This window comes from Cibotium barometz, chromosome 20, assembly GCF_041138505.1.
Source record: "Cibotium barometz isolate CiBa-2024 chromosome 20, ASM4113850v1, whole genome shotgun sequence".
In the NCBI taxonomy this organism is placed as follows: Eukaryota; Viridiplantae; Streptophyta; class Polypodiopsida; order Cyatheales; family Cibotiaceae; genus Cibotium; species Cibotium barometz.
The window spans coordinates 55,614,171-55,636,588 of NC_141065.1; the positions used below are offsets into that span (position 1 = coordinate 55,614,171).

General features: G+C 41.4%; 2 protein-coding genes across 2 annotated transcripts; one reads left to right on the forward strand and one right to left on the reverse strand.

Moving 5' to 3' along the window:
* Positions 1-675: 675 nt before the first annotated feature.
* Positions 676-4,039, forward strand: LOC147628054 (RNA-binding KH domain-containing protein). The gene is made up of 6 exons (XM_086815023.1): positions 676-818; positions 912-994; positions 1,077-1,158; positions 2,790-2,933; positions 3,158-3,256; positions 3,443-4,039. Exons 1-6 carry the CDS (start codon positions 735-737, stop codon positions 3,530-3,532), a joined length of 582 nt encoding a protein of 193 aa, XP_086671149.1. The 5' UTR covers positions 676-734; the 3' UTR covers positions 3,533-4,039.
* A 12,557-nt stretch (positions 4,040-16,596) lies between these two features.
* LOC147628055 (uncharacterized) lies at positions 16,597-22,079 on the reverse strand. Its single transcript, XM_086814297.1, has 2 exons — positions 21,629-22,079; positions 16,597-17,013 (listed from the first exon to the last, which is right to left on the reverse strand). The coding sequence occupies exons 1-2, from the start codon at positions 22,077-22,079 to the stop codon at positions 16,991-16,993; spliced, it is 474 nt and encodes a 157-aa protein (XP_086670423.1). The 3' UTR covers positions 16,597-16,990.
* Between the last annotated feature and the right edge of the window lie 339 nt (positions 22,080-22,418).

Genomic DNA, 22,418 nt, shown 5'->3' on the forward strand with positions numbered 1-22,418 from the left:
ACCGGATCATTTTGTTGGATCTCCTGTCACTGACCCAGAGCACCGATCACTTATCTGATGACGTGACATGCCTTTACCATAGCCTTATTGTCATCAGGAGGCTTTTAGAGTCATGTTTCAGTTTTTGGTTTTCATGTTCTTTTTTAGTTTTTCCATGGCACTGTATGCCCAGGCCCTTTGGGTCCTTTGTAGACATTATATATCTGTCTTTCGCTTTTTTTTTTTGTTCTTCTTTTTCTTCTCCATTCTTCAGTTTTCTCGAAATTTCAATGTGGCTTGTGACATTGACCAATGCGGCCGTGTTTGATCACCCGTCTCTGCCCCCCCGTCCTTTCCCCCATTCGATCTTTCCTAGGCATTTAGCGGTGTTTTTAACTTGATACCTCATCTTGCAACTAAGGGGTACTGTAAACCAATATATCACTGCCTTTCATCTTGTAACTAAGTGGTACCTTGGAACCATGTAAGTGATAATTTGAATGCATAAGGAGATAATTTTTTTTGAATGTTTTAAGGAGTTATATGCAAGAAATGAATCATCAAAAGGATTTTGCCGTATTCAGGGTCTGATGAATCTCAGCATAGCCTTCACGTGATCTTGAAGAACAGTTATAGAATACAAAGCAATCACGTCTCATAGTAGTGCATTATGAGGAATGTCAGAGGAAGGCTGTTGGTTTTTCTCCTGCTAATACTGGCTTGCATTTGATACACAGGGAAATACCGTAGCTGCAATGGGGCCTTTCAAGGGCCTCAAAGCAGTGCGACGTATTGTGGAGGACTGTATACACAATATCCACCCTATTTATCATATAAAGGTAAGTGTCGCTAAGGAATCACGTGTCTGCAGGATTGTAGGTGAAGATTGGCTGCGTTTATTGAGTTATTCTCTTGATTGTCTGCTGGATTAGGCCCTTATGATCAAGAGAGAGCTCGCAAAGGACCCTGAGTTGGCAAATCAAAACTGGGATCGCTTTCTTCCCAGATTCAAGAAGTAAAGAACCTGTTGTTACAAGCAGTTGCACATGGTTGTTTTTGGTGAGCGTCATGGCTCTGACTTTTGACTTTATGAGCAGGAAGAATGTGAAGCAAAGGAAGACCCAGCAGAAAGAGAAGAAACCGTATACACCTTTCCCACCACCACAACAGCCTAGCAAGGTGGGTTCCTTCTTTTTCCCTTTCCCTTCACCCATTTCCCAAAATTATGCATGGAACTATTTAGTGGAAGAGTCATTTCATGTTCAAACACATGGTGGTAAGCTTGTATTGACCATAGGCATCACGGTGCTTCTTGATCTTGTTGAAAGAAAGGCATGCTGCTTAAGCTTGCTAGACCATGCACACCTGTTTAGTTTGAGCTCATGGTAATCATGGCAACGCCCTAGAAAGATGAGAAACTGTATACACCTTTCCCACTGTGGCAACAGCCTAGCAAGGTGCATTTCCCGTTTTTGGCCTGCTCTCAAAAATGCCATTTCTTCCGCTTCCCTTTCCCTTTCCTTGTTTCCCAACTATACCTGGAACTATACTATGGAAGAGTCGTATCATGTTCAAAAATATGTTGTGGTAAGCTTTGTGCTTTTAACCCTCATCATGTCTACCAATATCTGCCTCCCAAGCAGCGTGTCAGAGATCCTGAGGCCCACTATGTGCTTGTTTCCAAGTGGGTATTTTGATGTCCACATGCCTATCCACCCGGCATACAGGTCCCTTGATTACGAGAGACAGGCTTTTCCCGCTAATGCTAATTAAAGGAGTTGCTTTCTGCCCCCTCACTCCGGACCCTTCTGCTTAAACCAACCCATGTCCATTAAACATGTTTCACGTCTATCAGCGAGATTCGGTAGGTTTTGATGGGTGTGCATCCACTACTGGCTTTGTGTGGATCTTAGGCACAATGGTACTTCTTGAGCTTGTTGAAAGCAAGGCATGCTGCTTAAGCTAGCTGTATAAAGGTCTATGTACATGTGTATTGAGCTCACAGAGATAATAGTGCCCCCTCCACCCCCACCTATCCCCCCCCCCCCCAAAAAAAAAAAAAAAAACCCAAACCTCTGCAGGGGTGCCCCAAGGAAAATCCAAAAACCAAAACCGAACACCACATACTTCAAGGTAGCTAGAAAAATGTAGGTGGTGCAAAGTTCAAACTGGTGTGTATGTTTGTGTGTGCTTGCGTAGGAGATTGATAGATATCTTTAGCGGTGCATTTGCCCTATCAACTACTTATTTGGTGAACTAATTCTTTCTATTTGCTACTTCCCTTAGTGCTAGGCTTCATTATGGGGCTACCTTGCATCTCCGGAGGTTTGGCAGAAACTCAGTACGAAGGGCTTTGTGTGAATATATGCTCTTATGTGTGTGTGTGTGTGTGAGGAGTGCGTGTGTGAGAGCATATCTTGATACAGAGTTCTACACCCACTATTGGGCACTGATGACGTTGTGGGGATGTCGTGGTATCTAGTCCATACTATGCATAATGGAATTGATAGTTATATAGTCTTGTGGGTTGACTACCATGAGTATATAACATGCACGTTCCTAAAAGGTGAGTTTGGGCATGTTCTTGGATTCATCTAGGTAAATATTTTGTATCATCGTCCGTCTTAAGATGACTTGTGAGACCCAAGCACACAATTACAAATCTGTAAAAAGAATAAATGAAAGAAGTGTCTAGTTATGTGAAGATGTTTGGTCAATTGGCTAATTCTTGGTGATGCAACACCTTTTGGCAAGTGTTACCCTTTTGATTGATTGATTGAGTGTCTTATAAAAGTGGCTAATTTTTGTAGGTCGACTTACAACTAGAAAGTGGTGAATACTTTCTTAGTGCGGAAAAAAAAGCTGCAAAGAAGTGGCAGGAGAAGCAGGAGAAGCAGACTGAGAAGGCAGTTGAGAACAAAAGAAAACGAGAGGCTGCATTCGTTCCTCCCAAGGTAACAATACTGAATGAATACAGAAATTTGGGCAAGATACACATGCTTGGGCTTTACTTTATTTTTAATTTGCTGTTTGGGCAGCTCCTTGTTCTTGGCGTTGTGAGTACTCCAATGCATGCATTTCTTTGGCTCTGCGAGTACTCCAATGCATGCCATGTTCATCTTTCATATCCTGAATCTTTCTGAATAATTTCTCACCTAATCGGATTTTTTATGTACAGGAGTCCAAGAAAGGAAGAAAAGATGGAGCTTTGAACTTCGATGCTTTGGAAAAAGCATCCGAAAAGATGAGCACAAAGGATATGGCTCGCAAGTTAAAGGTGAGCCACTTTATTGATTTGTGGTCTGCGAATCTATTTTTTTAATTTGGGAGGAGGGGTATGGGTTGGGATGAATAGTGTTTTGTCAACGGCCACAACTTCAGTGCTTTGTTAAAAAGTTGAGCATTTTAGTCAAAGTGAAAAAAGCTTGTGGATGGATGGCTTACATGGCATGATGTATTGTAGGGAAAAGTTGAGGGTATGAAGCAAGGAGTGCCTGCAAAGTCGGCAGAAGTTGAATCATTCTTGGCTTGTCCAAAAAGGAGCAAAATTTAAACAGGAATGGGTTTCAACAAAAAACATGATCCCTCAAAGAATGGACTCTACTCGACAACTGCACTGGTCTTGGCATCTTTGTATATGGACTTGGTATAAGGTTTTGAACACCAAGTCTTTGTTATCCTTGTTCCGGGATGTTTTCTGAAAGTCATTCCTTGCGATTTTGTAGTATCAAACACTTAACATTTGGAAAAGGGAAAATGGTTTGTCTGCATCACTACTTTTTGCGGTCTCAACTTGTACTCAGTGGATTAATCTTACACCTCCATGAATAATCAACTGACTTGTGATCATGTGGTTGAGATCGCTCACCCAGATATGAACTGAGGCTCAGCATTTGTCCCATGGCACAACCTATTTGCTGCCTTGCAGGGGTTGAACTGATGTTAGTAAAAGACAGCATTTGATTCTGTTGCACACTGTTATGGGAAATTACTGCCAGGATCTTTATGTTTCTTCCAGGGAATAATTGATGATATATATCTGGGGGCCGAATTTTGTAGTAAACTGTGCAGCTCTGGTTCTTGTGACGGGCTGGCTTGGAATTAAGTGGAGCATATTCTTGTAAGAGTTAATTTGATTAGATTGAGGATATTGTGGCATGCAGTTGAGATATAAACATTGACAAAATTGGATCATGAAGCGATGCTGTGAGGAAGGTAGAAGCATAGCCATGTTAGATTGTGGAAACACTAGGAAAAAACACAACATATTGCCAGGAATAGATCATCTAGCTACAATGGGGAAAAAAATGCTGTAAACGGAGTGGGTAAACCCTTGTACAGATCAGGTACCCAGGTACTAAAAGCGTTTCTTGTGACATTCCAAGAGATGGTGATCACTAGCTTGGGTCAATTTGCACAATATGGATCTTAATGTTCTGGTGCAGGTGATCATATGAACTGAATGCAGAGACCAGTATGGTGTGAAATGCAATCTATTCTCTCAACATATCTTTTGGGATTGTACTAGAAAAGGTCAAATGCATTGGGCTAGGCTGTGCTGTGATGTGTGCGCGCGCGCGCATGCGTGTTTCTGGTTAAAAGTTGCCGTGTTGTTTTCCTCTAAGCATGCAATTCACACAAACAAATATAGAGGAGACTTTCCTAAGAGAGGATTGATCCTTTCAGAGGACTTCTTTTGTCCAATAAACCTCATTACAACATGTCAAAGCACTGGCATTTGTGATACCATCTCGTGTAAATATTTGTGGGCTAGAATATGATGGTTAAGATGTATGCCTTGAGGTATCCAAGTGTTTCACTACAAAGAAGATACACATGAAAATGGACAAGAGCAACAATATCTACTACTAGTCTAAGATTCCAAGCCTTTGATTTATTAGAATTGTAATTACTTGCTAGGAAATTAGTTCTTAGAATTGGTTTTTTATCAAATGTCAATAGCTACTAGAAGTAGGCATTAAATTGATTATGCTATGAGCCATTGCTAGAATGTCACCGAAAGATTTAAAACATGGATTAGAATCTTTCCAAATTGAATGGCATTTGGAATGACGTGATTTGCACTAACCTAACACAGATTTTGGTCGCTCTTGTCACCCTTTTCTTTCATATTTGCTAGGATTCATGCAAGTGTTAGAATCCAAGATCCATAACTTGCAAACCACACAAGAAAACAAGTGGATGCAAGTCGGTGATTATCTTGAGAACCTAGAGGCAAAGAAACCTAGAAGATTAAAAGTTAGAAACCTCTTAACCAATTGAATAGTCATGGGTTTTGGCCATTCAACTACCACACGCACCAATTGAAAAGTATGGGTTTTGATCATTCAACTACCACACACATCTTACTTCTATCAAGTCTTACCCCTCCAAAGTTCTTAAATGACCTAAGAAAACTTTCAAGTTTTCTTCCCTTAGCATATAGTTTTTCTTGTCTTGGGACTTCTAAGACTATCCAATGTCACATTGTAGGCCAAGACATAAACCTTGAAGACCATAAAAAACTTCCCTAGAAACAAGATATCATTCGCAGTTTTCTAGAATATTGTTGGTGCATTGGTAAGAACAAAAGGTAAAATAAAAAACCAATATGCCTAAATTTTGTGTAAACGTTCTTGCTGGGTATCCAAATCTCATGATATTTTGTTCTTAGATTTATTTGTATAGAATAATTTTTTCCACAAAGTCTGAAAGATCCCTGCTCTCTCCGCACAACGAATTCTGGGGTGCTAGCAGTGGAAGTAGCACTTCTTGCACAGGGCAGAGCGCCTCACTCGGGGCCTCGTCCATGGATATCCGGAACAAGAGACTAATCCCTCGGTACTTCCAAAACCGAACTCGAAAAAACTTCCCTCACCCAGCAGACATAGGCAATTCCTCTAGGATATTTTATTCTAACGTACTCAAGGTCTTCACTAACCAAACTGATCCGACTGAACTCGTAAGTCTCATGGTTAGATCAAGGAAGAGACTTGAACTTGGATTATAGAGTCCAACGCTTTCTTCCTCATCAAGAGGCACATCCGTTGATTCTTTTCCATAGAACAAGGGTTATCCGGGATTTACTTTAACTATCGTAATTTAACAGAATTGAGTCTCATTTTTGGGATCCATCAGTCTAGCCTAACCCCATGGCACTGTAGTGATACGATCCATTTAGAAATTTGGTTATGTTTTTTCTCCCTGGGTACCAGAGAGGAAAAGAGTTTCCACGTTCCCTAGCCGACGCTTCAAGCAAACTTCAAGATAGTCACACCACTTACACACCCAATATGAAATTGCCTGTTTCACAGATTTAGCTATCTTTAAAATAATCTTTTAATGAAACCATAGTATCATTGATCATAATCCTCCAAAATATCTAGCTTGAATTCCAATTTACAATGATTCCTTCATCGGTGTACCTATGGCATCATTGGCAACCACAACGCTCACGACCTGTTCTCACTGAGGAGCTTTTTCAATAGTTCTTAGCTCTTAAAATATAAACACATAAGAAAATATAGATGGACTCTCCATTGAAGATTAGCAAGATCAATCAACAGATCTAGATAAAAGAGCCATGGACTCATCCGTTGAGGATCACCAAGGCCAATCAACCAGATCCATGCTCGAGTTCATAAAATAACTCTAACACCTTGTTCCATTTTCTTCCTTGACGCACGCGTGGGTATCTTCTCAGCGACCCATAGCCCGAGCACCGTATGGTCAGCACCCTCTAGGCTCCTTCGCAGGTCACCTAGCGCTTCACTCATAGGCCGCTTCCTTGGTCCCTCATCCATCGTACCCAGAAGCTCACCATTTAAATCGAACCGAGGCTCGTTAAGACTGTGGCCGAGACCTTGCTACACGAGATGTCCTCCGGTGACTCTCGGTCAGTTGTTACAACTTTATCACACAACCTCATTCATAAGATGGTCAGAATGCTTCCCCAATATTCTTGACATAAAATAGTCATTTAAAAATAGGTTTCATAAATACAGTTTTTCTAACGAACTCTCATCTTTCCACACTGTTCCATATCATTTCTCGTTATTCCACATTCTTCTACATCAATTCACATTGCTTTTTTCACATCCAGTCATATGTATTCCCATCGTCCTTCATTCATTCTCATCCAATCACATCATATTACATCTCATCGCATCTATCCTCATCGTCCTTCATTCATTCTCATCCAATCACATAATATTACATCTCATCGCATCTATCCTCATCACATCACATCACAATATATCCACATCACATCACATCACATCACAACATATCCACATCACATCTCATCCATTCATATCACATCACATCCATCTACATTCATTTAGATCCACATCACATCCACATATCATCACATCACGTTTACATCTATTTACATCACTTCACATCCATTCACATCTACCCAAGTTCACATCACATCACATCTATCCACATTATATCTCATCCATTCATATCTAACCAGATCCACATCACATCACATCCATTCACATCACATTCACATCTCACCACATCCATTCACATCCATCACATCCATTCACATTTCACATTCATTCACATGCATATCTATCACATCACATCTCATTCTCATCCATTTACATCACATCACATCCTTTTACATATCATCACATATTATTCACATCTCATCACATTCACATCCACATCCATTTACATCACATCGCATCTCATCCACATCCATATCCATTTACATCACATCACATCTCATCACATCCACATCCATTTACATCACATCACATCTTATCCACCCACATCTCATCACATCCACATCCACATCCATTTACATCACATCACATCTCATCCACATCTCATCACATCTACTTTTAGTACCATTTTCTACTTTCGATATTGATAGGACTTTTCTAAGTTTCTGTCAATTGCTTGGCCTAGTTAAAGGTACCTTTTCTCGATCCCATTGAATCTACGATTCAGAGGGTTGTTGAAGGTTTAAAAAGGGATAATAAACCTTATCAAAATTGAATAGTAAAAACTCAGAAAGAGCATTTACATATTGCATTCCTTAAGCTTTATTAATGAGAACTAAATCTAAACTTCTGTTTACTCATTGGATCCTCCATCCTCCCAGGGATTCCAGATTTCCTTTTTCTCTGAATAAGAAATGGATATTTTCATATTCTTTCTCAAATTTCTCAAGTAAGATATATTCAATATTCTTCTTTTTGAGTAAAAGATTCATGGGATTTACAAAAATCAATTCTACCCATATTTTCCAAAATAATAATACTCAAAATTCCTCTTTTGATAAATACTCATACTTTGAATTATACCAAAAATTCCTCTTTTACCATTTACTTACTTGGATCTCAAATATCATGGAAATTTCTCTTTTTTGCATAAAAATAAATTTACCAAAAATTACTCTTTTCTCATAATCAATTAACTATGTATAATTATAAAAAAATCATTTCTCATGAATATGATGAAAATCATTCTTTTTGCATAGGATGTCCAATCCTAGAATATGGTAGGAAGTCCTCTTTTAGCATTATGCATAAAAATAAGATATGTATTATTTTCTCAAAATTTTACCATAACTTTGCTGTTATTACTGATAATTCTTATTTTTTTAAAAGAATAAAAGCTTGTAATGAAAATATGATAGTAATTCCTCTTTTATGCTTAAAATCAAACTATGAATTTAAATCATAATTTTAACCATAAAATTATACATAACTATGATTATCCCACTAGATTAAGCTAATTTCAACATTCCTCTTTTTTTAAATTATTAAGATAATCCATTTCTCATTTAGAGTGACTTGGAGTAGATTTCAACTACTAGCACAAAATCATGAAAATATCATTTTCTTAATCTCTAGCTTATCAAGCCTAGAGTTTAGCTTTGAATTAAGAGATTATCATTGAGAAGGATCCTTTTCCAAGAGATTTAGCCATAAAGATTGCTATTGTTTTAGAGAGAGAGAGATTTACTTAAAGAAAGCATTACAAATAAGCATAAAGATTAACTTTCTCTTAAATAAACATTAAGACTTTAAGGAAAAGCTTGATTTGAATTAAAACAATCATTTAGAAAGCTTTTCAAGCTTGAGAGGGGTTGAGAAGAAGAAAGTTATTGAGAAAATTAAAAAAAAAACCATAAAACTTAATTTTACCTCTAAGTTTGCCTTGATTCTCTATTAGCAGTGAAGCCTTGACCAATCAATTGGTCCACCAAGAGGAGAAGAGTAACTCTAAGAGTTGTAGGGAGAGAGATCTCCAAGCTCCCAAGAGAGAAAAATTTAAGGGATAATAGAAAATATGATTATTCCAATATAATACTGGCATGGTATAGCTCTCATATTTTTTTTACAAATGACTGAGGGTCTATTTATAGGTGAGCGAGGCCACTAACCAAGTCCAACTGGGTTCTAGAATTTTCCAGGTTCAGTTTGACTCAATTTGGACAAGATTTGGACCAGTTTGGCTCTCTTTTTGATTTGGTTTGATCTAGGAGAGAGGAGGAGAGATAAAAATATCATAATTTTTTTGAATTAAAAACCCTTCCACACATGTGAAAGAGGCGCCTACCTCAAGAGTTCCCCTTTCCTTACCAAGGTGTCAAAAATGCATCATTATTCTAAAATATCTAATTTTTTTAAGTAATATCTCATAATTTTTAACTAATAAACCTTGTACTCGGTCAACTCTTCATCTTATGTGAGCATTTACTCATTTTTGGGTATTTTCTTTTATTCTTTTGGATTTATCTCATCCCAACACTTGGATTAATCCAATTGGTCCATTGGAACCTTAATTGGATCATAATCCAAAATATTATGAAAATGTAGACCCTTAGGCCAAGGTCCCTTATACACATTTTCAATTAATTTCTAATGTACATTGGAAAGTTCATTTTGAACTTTTGTTTGAGGGGAATGTATTTTAGACACTAGGAGGATTTTTATATCCAAAGATATCTTAATTTTGGATTATCTCTCTCTAGATGTTTTCTCTCTCTAGGCCAAAACATGGTAAAACAAGATCTTTCTTCTATTTTAGAGGGGAATAATTACAAGAACAAAAGGGGAGGTTCTTACACCTTTACACCTCAAAAGCTGGAGGGAGGAATCTTACATCCTACCTCACTTAAAAAATGCGAGATGTCCTCATCTCGCAGCTGGAGGATAAACTCTTTCACCTTAAGATCCAACTGATTCTGGGGTTCCTTATAGTCTCATCAACCCTCACAGAATCCTGGGATAAAGATGCCTTCTACAGGAGGAACATACAAAACTCATTACCCTAGAGAATAATTCATTCATATTCTTAACACAATAATGGTCCATCACACCGAAAATTTCATCTGAATATTCCTCCACGGGAATTTCAGTTATGCAAGTTCTCAATTTGTCATCCCTTAATTAGCTCCACTGGGTCAAAGGTCAACGCGGCAGCAATTTGTCAGCACAATCCCCTAATCTCATAGTGATTTGCTGAAGTCATAATCTTCATTCCAGTTACTAACAGCATCACTGGGATTCGTCCCATTCATCCTCATTGTGGCTTTGTTCAACTTATCTTCTTTCAACCAAAATTCAGAAATCATCATCTTTTAATCAGAATCCAAAAAACCAACTCATCAATAGAATTCTAAAATCATATCAACCAACATTCGAATTCATCATCTAGATAGCATTTTTGCTTATAATTTCAAGGTCTTAGATTTACTTGTATATATTGTCAGTAAAGAGCTGCAGATATACCCACGGTATATACGGGTAGTCACGGTCCTTGGAGTTATAAGGTAAATACCATCATATCTAGGCCTCAAGCAAGTCAGGGATTCCATACAATTGCGGTACTTCCATTTGAAGACCCAATTACCAATTTATGAATCTTTATTCTGAATATCAATTTGTATGAATTTAATCACACAATTACAATCTTTCACTGGTACTTCATAAATTTTTGACATTTCTTGCTTTCTCGATTGATCCACTTTAGCCAATTCGCTCTAATACCAGCTGAAAGATCCCTGCCCCCTCCCCACGTAATGAATTGCGGGTTGCTAGTAGCGGAAATAGCACTTCTTATGTAGAGCAGAACCTCTCACTCGGGGCCTCGCCCCCCACGGATATCCGGACAAGAGACTAATCTCTGGGTTCTTCCAAAACTTCCCTTGCCCAGAAAGCACGGGCGATTCCTCCAGGATAATTTTATTCTAACGTAGTCAAGAGCCTTAACTAACCAAATTGATTCGACCGAACCCGTAAGTCATATGGTCAGATCAACAAGGAAGAGACTTGTACTTGGATCATAGAGACCAACGCTTTTTTTCTCATCAAGAGGCACAGGCATTGATTCTTTTCCATAGAACAAAGACTATCCGGGATTTACTTCATCTATCGTAACATTACACAATTGAGTCTATCGTAACATTACACAATTGAGTCTCATTTTAGGGATCCATCAATCCAGCCTAGTCCCATGGGTTAGCCAACCGCCTAGCCAATGTAGTGATAGGATCCATTTAGGAAATTGGTTATGTTTTGCCCCGGGTACCAGGGAAAAGAGTTCCTAGGCCCCCTAGCCGGTGCTTCAAGCAAACTTTAAGATAGTCACCCACTTACACACCCCATATGAAATTGCCTGTTTCACAGATTCAGCTGTCTTTAAAATAATCTTTTAATGAAACCATAGTATCACTGATCATAATCCTCCAAAATATCTACGTTGAATTCTAATTTCCAATCATTCTTTCATCGGTGTACCTATGGCATCATTGGCAACCAGAACGCTCACCACCTGTCCACTCAGGGGCCTTTTCAATAGTTCCTAGCTCATAGTACCCAGAAATATATTCACTTATGAAAAATCCAGATAGACTCTCCATTGAAGATCAACAAGATCAACCAACAGATCCATATAAAAGAGCCATGGACTCATCCGTTTTGAGGACTACCAAGGCCAATCAACCAGATCCATGCCTGAGTTCAGAAAACAACTCTAACACCTTGTTCCATTTTCTTTCCCGATGCACGCGTGGGTATCTTCTGCGACCCAGAGCCCGAGCACCGTATGGTCAGCATACTCTAGGCTCCTTCGTAAGTCACCTAGCGCTTCACTCATAGACCGTTTCCTTGGTCCCTCATCCACCGTACCGGAAGCTCACCATTTAAATCGAACCAAGGCTGGTCAACCTTGCTAGTAAAGAGCTACAGATATACCCACGGTATATACGGGTAGTCATGGTCCTTAGAGTTATAAGGTAAATACCATCATATCTAGGCCTCAAGCAAGTCAGGGATTCCATATAATTGCAGTACTTCCATCTGAAGACCCAATTTCTAGTTTATGAATCTTCATTGTGAATATCAATTTGTATGAATTTCATCACACAATTACAATCTTTTACTGGTACTTCATAAATTTTTGACATTTCTTGCTTCTCGGTTGATCCACTTTAGCCAATTCGCTCTGATACCAGTTGAAAGATCCCTGCCCCCTCTGCGCAATGAATTCTAAGATGCTAGTAGCGAAAGTAGCACTTCTTGCATAGGGGGCAGAGCCTCTCACTCGGGGGCCTTGCCCACGGATATCCGAACAAGAGACTAATCCCTCGGTTCCAAAACCGAACTTGAAAAAACTTCCCTCGCCTAGCAGACAGGCGATTCCTCTGGGATATTTTATTCTAATGTAGTCAAGGTCTTCACTAACCAAACTGATTCGACCGAACCCATAAGTCTCATGGGAGTTAGATCAAGGAAGAGACTTGCACTTGGATCATAGAGTCCAACACTTTTTTCCTCATCAAGAGGCACAGCCGTTGATTCTTTTCCATAGAACAAGGGTTATCCGGGATTTACTTCAACTATCATAATTTAACAGAATTGAGTCTCATTTAAGGGATCCATAATTCCAGCCTACTAACCCCATCCAATCCCATGGGTTAGCCAACCGCCCAACCAATGTAGTGATAGGATCCGTTTAGAATTTTGGTTATGTTTTGCTCGGGTACCAGGGAAAAGAGTTCCCAGGCTCCCAAGCCGGTGTCAGGCGTTTTTCTGAAAGATGTTTTGGGCCTGTGTATATATGGAATGCACGACTTGTGGAGAGTTTTACTTTGGAATGCGTTGGCAGATATACAGGGTGGATGATTTTGGCTGTAGGCTTGTACAGGTTTTTCGGAAGGTGGTCTATTGGAGGTCCGTTGGATGTGGTATCAGCTGCTTGGTAGCTCTGAATGTGTGTGCGCGTCCCTTTAAATGGAGTGGGCACTGGAAGGCTGTATTTGAAGTATGTGTGAAAGCATGGGAGCAATTAAAGATTATGGGGCCAATGTTACCTTGTATATGGTGAAATGGAAGAGGGACCATCCCTTTCCAAGGTCTTTTGATATATTATTTTCCGAGGTGGGGGACAATATGTTGAGGCTACACCTTTGAAATCGTGACTTGGTGGGGGACTCAAGCTACAAGGTTTGAGTATGGATTGGTCTACCATGTTAGAGGAGGGGTGAAGAGGGTCTTCAAATTTAAATTTCGTGGTGGATAGGAGAAGGCCCAACTCAGTTAGTAAATTGTTCAAAATTGAACTACTCAAATTTCTTATTTGTGGTTGTTTCGAGTACATCATTGGTGGAATTGAAGGTTTGGGTGGATTTTAGAGTTGGCTAGGAGTGCAAGGCCTAGATTTTCATTCACAGATTTTTGGAAAAATTTTCTAAGAGTTTTGTTAGTATGAGAATTTGTGTAGATTTGAGAATGGGTGGTAACCTTATATAGAGTGATAGCCTCTACACGTGGAGAGTTGTCCCTTAATTCTATGCGTAGAAATGCCTAGTTTTGCATGTAGAATTGCCTAATTCTATGCAATGCACTACATATATCAAATTTGATTAAGTTGAGCCTAAGGAAAGGCTAATGGGACCATTATTTCCTTTGATGATGTCATTTTTGTGCGTAAAAATGATTCTAGGTGTAGAAATGCTACTTGAAGATTTGTGCAGTGAAATCACTTTCTAAGTTTTTGATAGGGTTTGATATGATAATTGCAAGTATTTTGGGCCTTAACATGTGTCAAATGTTGAAGATCACAATTCTACACATATAATTTTTGGGTGTAGGATTTAGTCATGATATGATATGGAAACAAAATGTAGACTTTGGCTATAACTTTGGTCAACTTTTGGGCACTTTTACAATTTTACTATAGGATTGTGTTTGACGGGAATTTTGACTACCGACCATTTGAGTTGGATACCCAAGGCAGATTGTGAGTAATTTAACATCATTTCAAATTATTTTCACTTTGGAGATGACTATGGACTCAATGATTTTATTGCTAAGGTTTACCTAAAATCATATAAATAATGGTTATATAGTGATAGGTTTGGGCAATTTACACAAGTCCTTCACTTGAAATTACTTTAAGGGATAGAAGGCCTAAAATATCACTCAGTGTTTTGTTGGTTCAACCATGTAGAGTAAGATTGCATTTTCTCCATGAATTTTTCCTTTTTCTTAGTAGCAATATGTTGACCTAGTTTCATCGACGTCGTTGAAGTCGCTCCAACCATGGAGTTTCTAGAAGGTTCTTGTGGACTTTCCTTAGTGGTTGTAGGTTCTTGTGTAGCTTCAAGGTCCACTTGCCTGGGCTAAGCAATGAGATCCAGTGGCATGAGGATCACCACTATCTTATTGGCTTTTGCAAGTAACTTACTGCAAGTAGCTTCTTGTGGAACTACCCCATGGTGGTGAACAAGTTCTTGTTGTTCTACTTGTGGCAACTGGCCTTACTTCCTTCTTTGTTTGATAGAAATAAATTTTGTGGGACTGATCTATCCCTAGAGCATTCCACAAGGCATGGTTAATACGTCCTTGTAGTTCTAGCTTTATGGTTGGCTTATGGAGAGGATTCCATATTTGAGTGATGGTGGCTACCTCTCTATTTTTCCTAATCCATCCTTATAAGCTTTCTGTCTATCTCCTAGTTATGGTATATCTGGGAGTACCCATCTTGTCGTAGATATGACTTGAAATCTTATCATGATTTCTTCACACTTAGTGTCTAATGTTGCCATTTTTTAAGAAGGTAGGGCAGGTTCTTCTCAGCTTTCCTGAAGCTTGAATTATCAGCCATGTCGCAATTTTTTTTAGGTGATTATTGTTCTTTTCACCAAGGGGAATAGGTCCTATACTCCCACTTTGTGGTGAGGCCTTCAGTCTCCATTGCAACTTAGTGGGGTTTGTGTTTTCAACCAAGGTTGGGGCTACTACTTTGATATAAGCAATGAGGAAGAAATGGAGGTTGTTCATTTCACCTTTCATCTCCATACCCATGTGAGAATTGAATTAGGAGGGGTGCCTATTTTGGGCATCTAGCTGAAAGGTGTTGATGGAGTTTCACCTTGTCCCGCCATACCATAAAACGTGGACAAGGGTAGTAACGTAACACATATTGAGTTGGCACCCAAGAAGCAATGGGGTTGTTCATTTCACCTTTGGTCTCCATATCTGCGTGACAATTCACTTAGGAGGGCTGCCTATTTTGGGCATCCAATTGAAAGATCTTGATGGAGTTTTACAAGGAACACCTTGGGTGGGGGTATGATCTAGGCAGTTTCTATTGGCTTCTATTTTAGGCATCCAAACATAAGGTTCCCTTGGTAGAAGTGTTGGAATCTATCAAAGTCTTGGGAACCCATCCATGAGTTCTTAGAGACCATCTTTGTATCCTCTTTCTTTGTGTTCATGGAGAGGCACGACATGGTATGTATGGCTAAGTGTCGGGCCACTGGGAAGGGTAGTTTAAGAAGACACATTTTTCCATCACTCCCTTGTGCAGAAAAGAGATCTAGTATTTTGGACCCATATTTGAGTATCACCTTATATTTTTTGGCTGGATTAATTAGGGTCATGGTTGATGCTGAGAGAGTGGGAATTATAGGCAGGTTATGTCATGGAATTACTACCTTAGGCTCCTCACACTACAAGAAAGTGTGTCCGAAATAGCAACAAAAATAGCTGAAAAACCGCTATTTTTGCCACAAAAAATAGCAGTTTTTAAGGCCGCTATTTTTTTTGGCAAATCCGCTATTTCGGACCCGCAATTTTTTTGGCAAAAAGCCGCTATTTTTTTGACAAAAATATAGCGGTTTTTTTTCTATTTTTTGCTGCTATATTTTTGTGCGATTTTGGCCGCTATTTTTTCATAATTTGTTCCATACAATAAATATCAAATTTTCCTGCTATTTCTTCCATGGAATAAATAGCGGTTTTCTTCTTTATTTTTTATGATAGAGAATAAATAGCGATTTTTTGTTGCTATTTCTTCCATGAAAAAATAGCAGTTTTTTCCACTATTTTGTCCATGGAATAAATAGCGGCTTTTTTTTCCTATTTTTACTGCTATTTCTTCCATGGAATACATAGCAACTTCTTTCGCTATTTTTTATCACTATATCTTCCATAGAATAAATAGCAATTTTTTTTTCTATTTCTTCCATGGAATAAAAAGCGGCTTTTTTTGCTATTTTTGTCACTATTTCTTTTATGGAATAAATAGCAACTTTTTATGCTATTTTTTGCTCTTATTTATTCCATGAAATAAATAGCAGCTTTAAAAAAAAAAAAAAAGCAGGGATTTTGAATTAGAAAAAGAAAAGGGACTGACGATTACATAGCAGATACGGGCTGTGCCCTTTCAAAAGGAACCATATTGATCTAGGGGTTACATGATTACAAGGGCATGCACACATGGGTATACAGAACAGTTGCAAGCTCTCGGGGGCCTGTTGGGGTGTGCAGCGTTCTCATCCACCTTATTGTAAATATCGGTGATTTCCAGCAGGTGCTCAGTGAGTATTCTGTCCTTCTCGCGGATATCATGGATGTCATGTTCCAACTCTTCATCCCACCTAACATAGAGGATGCTGTCCGTCTTGTGCAGCATGTCCATGTTGTTGCATGCGTGTTTGCTTTTCTTGAGGAAGTCTCTTCTTTTGTGGAGCTCCTTCTTCCTAGCAGAGTTTGCATTCTTCATCTTTAGAAACAGTTCATGTTGCAGCATTGTTAGTACTGGAGGGGATGATTGAAATAACACGGCATTCCTGGCACACCAAATAAACCATAAAAACTCTGCTCTAATACAGTTCCAGAGGGGGGTTGAGCATCCAATGGAATCTCCTAAAAGGAGTTGTTTCCACGAGAGGGGTCTCGGGTGGATGCATTCAATGAGTTTGTTGAGGATAGATAGGATAGGGTTATTAAATCTGCATTGGAGAAATAGGTGTAGAAGGGACTCCCCCTCCCTTTTGCACCGTGGGCAAAGGCCAGATCCTTTCCCTATTTTGCAAGCTCTCTCCTGTGTCCATAGCCCCCTGTGCAAGATTAACCACAAGAGGCATGCCTTTTTGGGTTGGATTAGAGGGGACCACAGACATTTGAACTTGAAGGTCCATTGGCGTCTGTCGAGGAGCACCTCCCACTTGGCATTAAGCTTGACATGCAGCGGGGGGCTAACAATGTCTTTAGGGATGGGGAGCAGGTTTTTTCCCGTCGCCCACACGATCGCCTTCGGGTGGATAGGGGTAAAGATACCAATCTTCCAAGTGATGTCCATATCCCATTCTGCCATTCTCTGCTCAATCAGCTCTATGTCCACTCTATTCAGCTTAAATCGGGTCCTGATTTCCTCCCTGGATGCCCAGTCCTGTTTCCCTTTGTCCCACAAATCCGCCCAGGTTCGGATACCCTTTTTGTGCAGTTTCAGGGCTTGGTGAAGATTTTCTTCAGTAACTCTAGGGATTTCCAGCCAGGGCCACCAGACAGAGTCATTCTGTCTGAGACCTGCATCCCTATGTTGACGGGGGTTAGGGCGGAGCTTACCTTTAAACCTGTTCCACGCTTTCCATAAGGATAGCGTTAGTGCACTGCCCACTGCTCTGATCGGATGAGGGCTGAAGAAGATAGTTACCGTAGGAAGATTGGTCCATTTTGCCTTTCCTAGTAGTTTGAATCTGTGCAGATTTCTTGTGATAAGCTTCCCCCATTCTTGCTCTGGGGAGAAGAATCCTCTGATGATCCATTTACTGGCCAGCCTGTCAGCCAGTTCAGAGATGTCATGAATTCCAAGGCCCCCTTTCTCTTTTGCCAGAGTGCAGTATGACCATTGAACTTTGGGGATTTTCTTTCCCATGGGATGTCCCGACCAGAGAAAGGTGCTGCAAATCTGTTGAAGAGACTTGAGTGCCTGATCTGGGGGTCTCCAGCATGCCAAGAAGAAAAGGGTAGCCGGGATAATATAGTGATTGATTGCAAGGATTCTTCCAGCGAACGATAGGATGGTGTTCTCCCATCTGTTGAGTTTGGCGGATAGCTTGGACATAACCCATTCCCACCTCTGGTGCATTGAGACCTTGAACCCCATCGGTATACCTAGTAATCTGAAGATCTCCCCATCTTGGATGAGTTGACATCCTTGCTTCACAATCCACACGGGGGTGGGGAGCCCCTTGGACTTGATACCCGTTTTTTGGTGATTGATCAGAGATCCTGACGCTGTGCAGAAGAGTTGCAGGCAGAGCCAAAACTCTTTTAAAGAAGCCTCCTTATTGGCCACCAGGGCATTGGTATCATCGGCGAAGAGCTGTAGGCACATCTGTCTGTGGGAGTTGGGGAGTTGTATTCCTTCCATTCTCTTTAGTCTGATTCTATCTTCAACAAGCCAAGACAGCCCGTCTGTGGCTATAGCGTATAGAAGGGGGGCTAATGGGCAGCCTTGTCTGATCGATCTGTTGAGACAAAGGGGCCTTGAGAGTTCACCATTGATTGACACTTTTGCCCGGGCATTCCCAAAGAGCGTTAGGATCTGTCTGATAAAATTCTCTTTGAACCCAATGCATTGGAGGGTCAGCCTGACGTAATCCCATTCAAGACGATCGTAAGCTTTGTCAAAGTCGATTTTAATGAAGCAGTAGTCCTGCTCTGATTCCTCTGCAAATTCTATGCCCTCCCATAGGCTGATTATGGCATCAAGGATGTAACGCCCTTTTATGAAACCCTTCTGTTCCTGTCTCACCCAGTTATGCAAGTGTTTGGTGAGCCTAAGAGCCAGCGCTTTTGCAAATACCTTGTAAGCTGTATTAAGCATTGTTATCGGTCTCCAGTTGCCTAGCTCCTCTTTGTCCCCCTTTTGTGAATAAGTTTCACTACTCCTGTATTAATAGTTAGGGGCAGCGCTTGGAAATGCAGGGCTTCATCCCAAATGAGCTTGAGCGGGGTTAGAAGGCTTGATTTAAAGATCTTGAAGAATTCAGCTGGTTATTTGGCTAAAGATCTTGATGGGCTATCTCCAGATTTTCCTGCTCGGATATTGCAATAGAGCCATTCGGTTTTCTCAAAGGGGGAATAAAGTCCTGCGTGTTCTTCTTCTTAAGCAGCTTGAACATTTCTTTCATTGGTCTATCCACTTTATTCACCCACCAGCTTCTGAAGAACAGTTTAAGGTGCTCTCCTTCAATCAGTTCTTCTTTGTGGAGGGCGTGTCTGAGTTGCAGTACCTGTTCCCTCTGGCTCGGGGAGGGGTTTACACACTCTTCCAGCACTTTCAGCTTGTCATACGTGTGTTCTCTTCTCTTCCTTCTGATGATGGAGACTTCCTTCCTGGTGTCTATTAGCATTCTTTGAGTTTGCTTGACAGCTGCCGACCATGCTCTAGCGGGGGGGGGGGGGGGGGGGGGTTCCCCTTGAAAGCTTCCTCCCAGATATGTTTGATTTGGGTCTGCACGCAGGGTAGGTCAAATAGCTTTGGGTCGGTATGGAACCAGCTACTTCTAATCTTGTTATCCTTGTCATCTAGCAGCACAACCAGAGGGTAGTGGTCCGACAGACAAGTAGAGCTATCCACATTCGCTTTGCACCTCAGGAACCTATTTCCTACTTCTGAGGAAATATAGCATCTATCTAATCTAGCTTTTCTAGTGAGTGAGCCTTTTCCATAGTTCTGCCACGTGAATTTGCCTTGTTCACCAATATCTAGCAGAGAGTGAATGGCCTTCAGCTGCGACCATTGCTCCTTCTCCTGGCCTTTAATAGTTTGTCCAATGCCTTTGAATCTATCCTCCACCTGTTCTACCATATTAAAGTCTCCGATTAGCACGCATGGACCTTCCACTCTCTGCAGGGATTGCCAAATGTTCGCCCGGTTCGCTGCATTGCCTGCAGCATAGATGGCAATGACATTAATGGGATTGGGTCCCCCCAATTTAACCCCTAGCCAGTGGGTGTTGCAGGGCTCAGAGATGATCTGTAAGATGTCCTTCTTCATTTTCTCCGCTATGCCCAAGGCTGAGCCCCCAGATCCTGTAGGATGAGATGTAGTAATCCAGAAACGGCTTGAGTCAATGCTTTTTAGCCTCTGCATGAGAGTCGCCTCTTGGGCTTTAATTTCTTGCAGACATATTATGTCTGCATCTTGATGCATACTGTGCAGCCATCTTTTCACTGCCAGGGCTTTTAGAGGGTCGGTGAGTCCCTTTATATTCAGAGAAACTATTTTCATTTCTTACCAGTTTTGGTAGAGCGCCTCTCTAACTGAGGAGTACCCGCCGGGGATTTTGCCACCTGATCTCTGCTCCTCTTGTTATCTTTTTGACATTCCATCGGCGCCGGGTTAGAGGAGATGAGATGATTCTCTTCATCTACTATTTTCCCTTTGCCTTTATCCTTGGTCAGGGTCGAATCCTTGGCATCCATTGAGTCAACTTCCTTCTCCAGCCTGTTTATGTCGAAGCTAGGTTGGGCTTGATGGAAGGAGGACGCAGATGATTCGGCCGTCTCAGCGACCTCCGACTCAGGGAAATTAAGCAGTGGTACGAATCTGTTCCCTTTCCTTCCTTGCATTTTTTTGGGGGGATCTCCACGTTTCTTATTCTTGGCAGCGACAGGGATGAACTCTTCCTTTTCATGGAGGGGGCCCATCCCACTTTTGGCTGCGGTCTGGATGGGCGCAGACTGCTTCTGTGGGTGTTTGGCTGGGCAGACCTTGATGGCATGACCTTGAAGACCACAGTGGAAGCATGCGTTCGGAAGGTGTTTGTACACCACAGCCTGAATTAGGGTAATCCCGTCATCTCTGTATATCTCAATGTTGGCTGGGAACGGCCCCTCCAAGTCCATCTCCACCAGGATTTGGGGGTGCCATCTTGGATTAAAGTCCTGCTGAGGTCGTCTACCCAGGATTTTCCCAAGGGGTTCAGCTACCTTGTGGAGGAAGGGGTAGTATTGCATGGGGAGGTGAGGGAACTCTACCCACACAGGGTAAAGGGTCGGTTTTGGCCCTTCAGTTGAGAAGCTTGGGGACCATCTGGAAAGGCACAGGGGGTTGTTGCGGATGAGCCATTGGCCTGCCCCCAGCACTTTTAGGGCCATCTCTGGGGTCTTGAGGAGGAAGAGATAATAATTGTTGGGGAGGACCTGTGCAGTGGAGATTTCTACCCCCAATGGGCCCCAGGACTGTCTTACCCAAGACTTTAGGGTTTCCAGGGGAGGGCGGGGGCCGAACAATAGACCCACCACCGCCCGGGCAGAGTATTCCTGCTCTAACTTCTTAAGGCCATCAGAGGGAAGAAAAAGCTTGATATTGGCATAAGAGTTACCTTGATGATCTCCGAGAGGAGTAGTTCCAGCCATTGGAGTGCCATCTGGTGATTGTAGAGCGGGAGGGGATTGCATGGCACCTCCGCGGGGATGGACTTGGCGATTTGCCTCATCTCGGTGTGATGCTTCTGCAGTATGAGATGGGGAGATCTGCGCGGCCGCATGTCGCTCCAAGCAGGCCACTCTTTCTCTGAGAAAATTGCGCTCTGCTTCCGCGTCCACCAATGCATGATGAAGAAAAGCGGGATCTTGAAGCAGAGGAGTCGGTTGGGCGGTATGATGGAAAAGAGGGGGCATGTCCTGCTCCACCGGGACCAACGCCTGCGAATCCAGGTCCATGATCTCACGTGACGCGGACTCCTTGGGGACGGCATCCAAAGCCTGACGCCACTGGTCCAAGACCTGATTTGGCCCTGTCAAATCCTGTCGCTCGGTGTGTTGCTGCAACATGTCGGTTCTTTCCTTGACGAGTGACGAAGCGGCGGCTCTGTACCTGCTCATATTTGATCATACCAAGCCCTGTATCTTGATTCTCAATCAATCTCTGCAGGAGAAGGCTGTATCACAACCGGAATCTTGCCTCTTCTCTCCTTACTTTGCCTTATCAGCTGAGCAGTACTGGCTATGGCGACCTCTGCAGGAACCCTAGCCCCTTCTTCTGAGAAGTAGTATGGCTTCAGCCGGCCCGAAAAGCACAAGGAAATCCTAGCTGGGACTGTCCACCACTACGAGAAGCACGTTTCCTGTAGGATCTTAGCAGCTTTTTTTACTATTTCTTCAATGGAATAA

Coding starts and splice junctions, on each gene's coding strand:
- LOC147628054 (XM_086815023.1), top strand. CDS start 735: ATGGGGCCTTTCAAGGGCCTCAAAGCAGTGCGACGTATTGTGGAGGAC. Junction 819..911: donor ACCCTATTTATCATATAAAG/GTAAGTGTCGCT, acceptor CTGCTGGATTAG/GCCCTTATGATCAAGAGAGA. Junction 1,159..2,789: donor CACCACAACAGCCTAGCAAG/GTGGGTTCCTTC, acceptor TAATTTTTGTAG/GTCGACTTACAACTAGAAAG.
- LOC147628055 (XM_086814297.1), bottom strand. CDS start 22,079: ATGTTGCAGCAACACACCGAGCGACAGGATTTGACAGGGCCAAATCAG. Junction 17,014..21,628: donor TCCTCTCGGAGATCATCAAG/GTAACTCTTATG, acceptor CTGTTTCTAAAG/ATGAAGAATGCAAACTCTGC.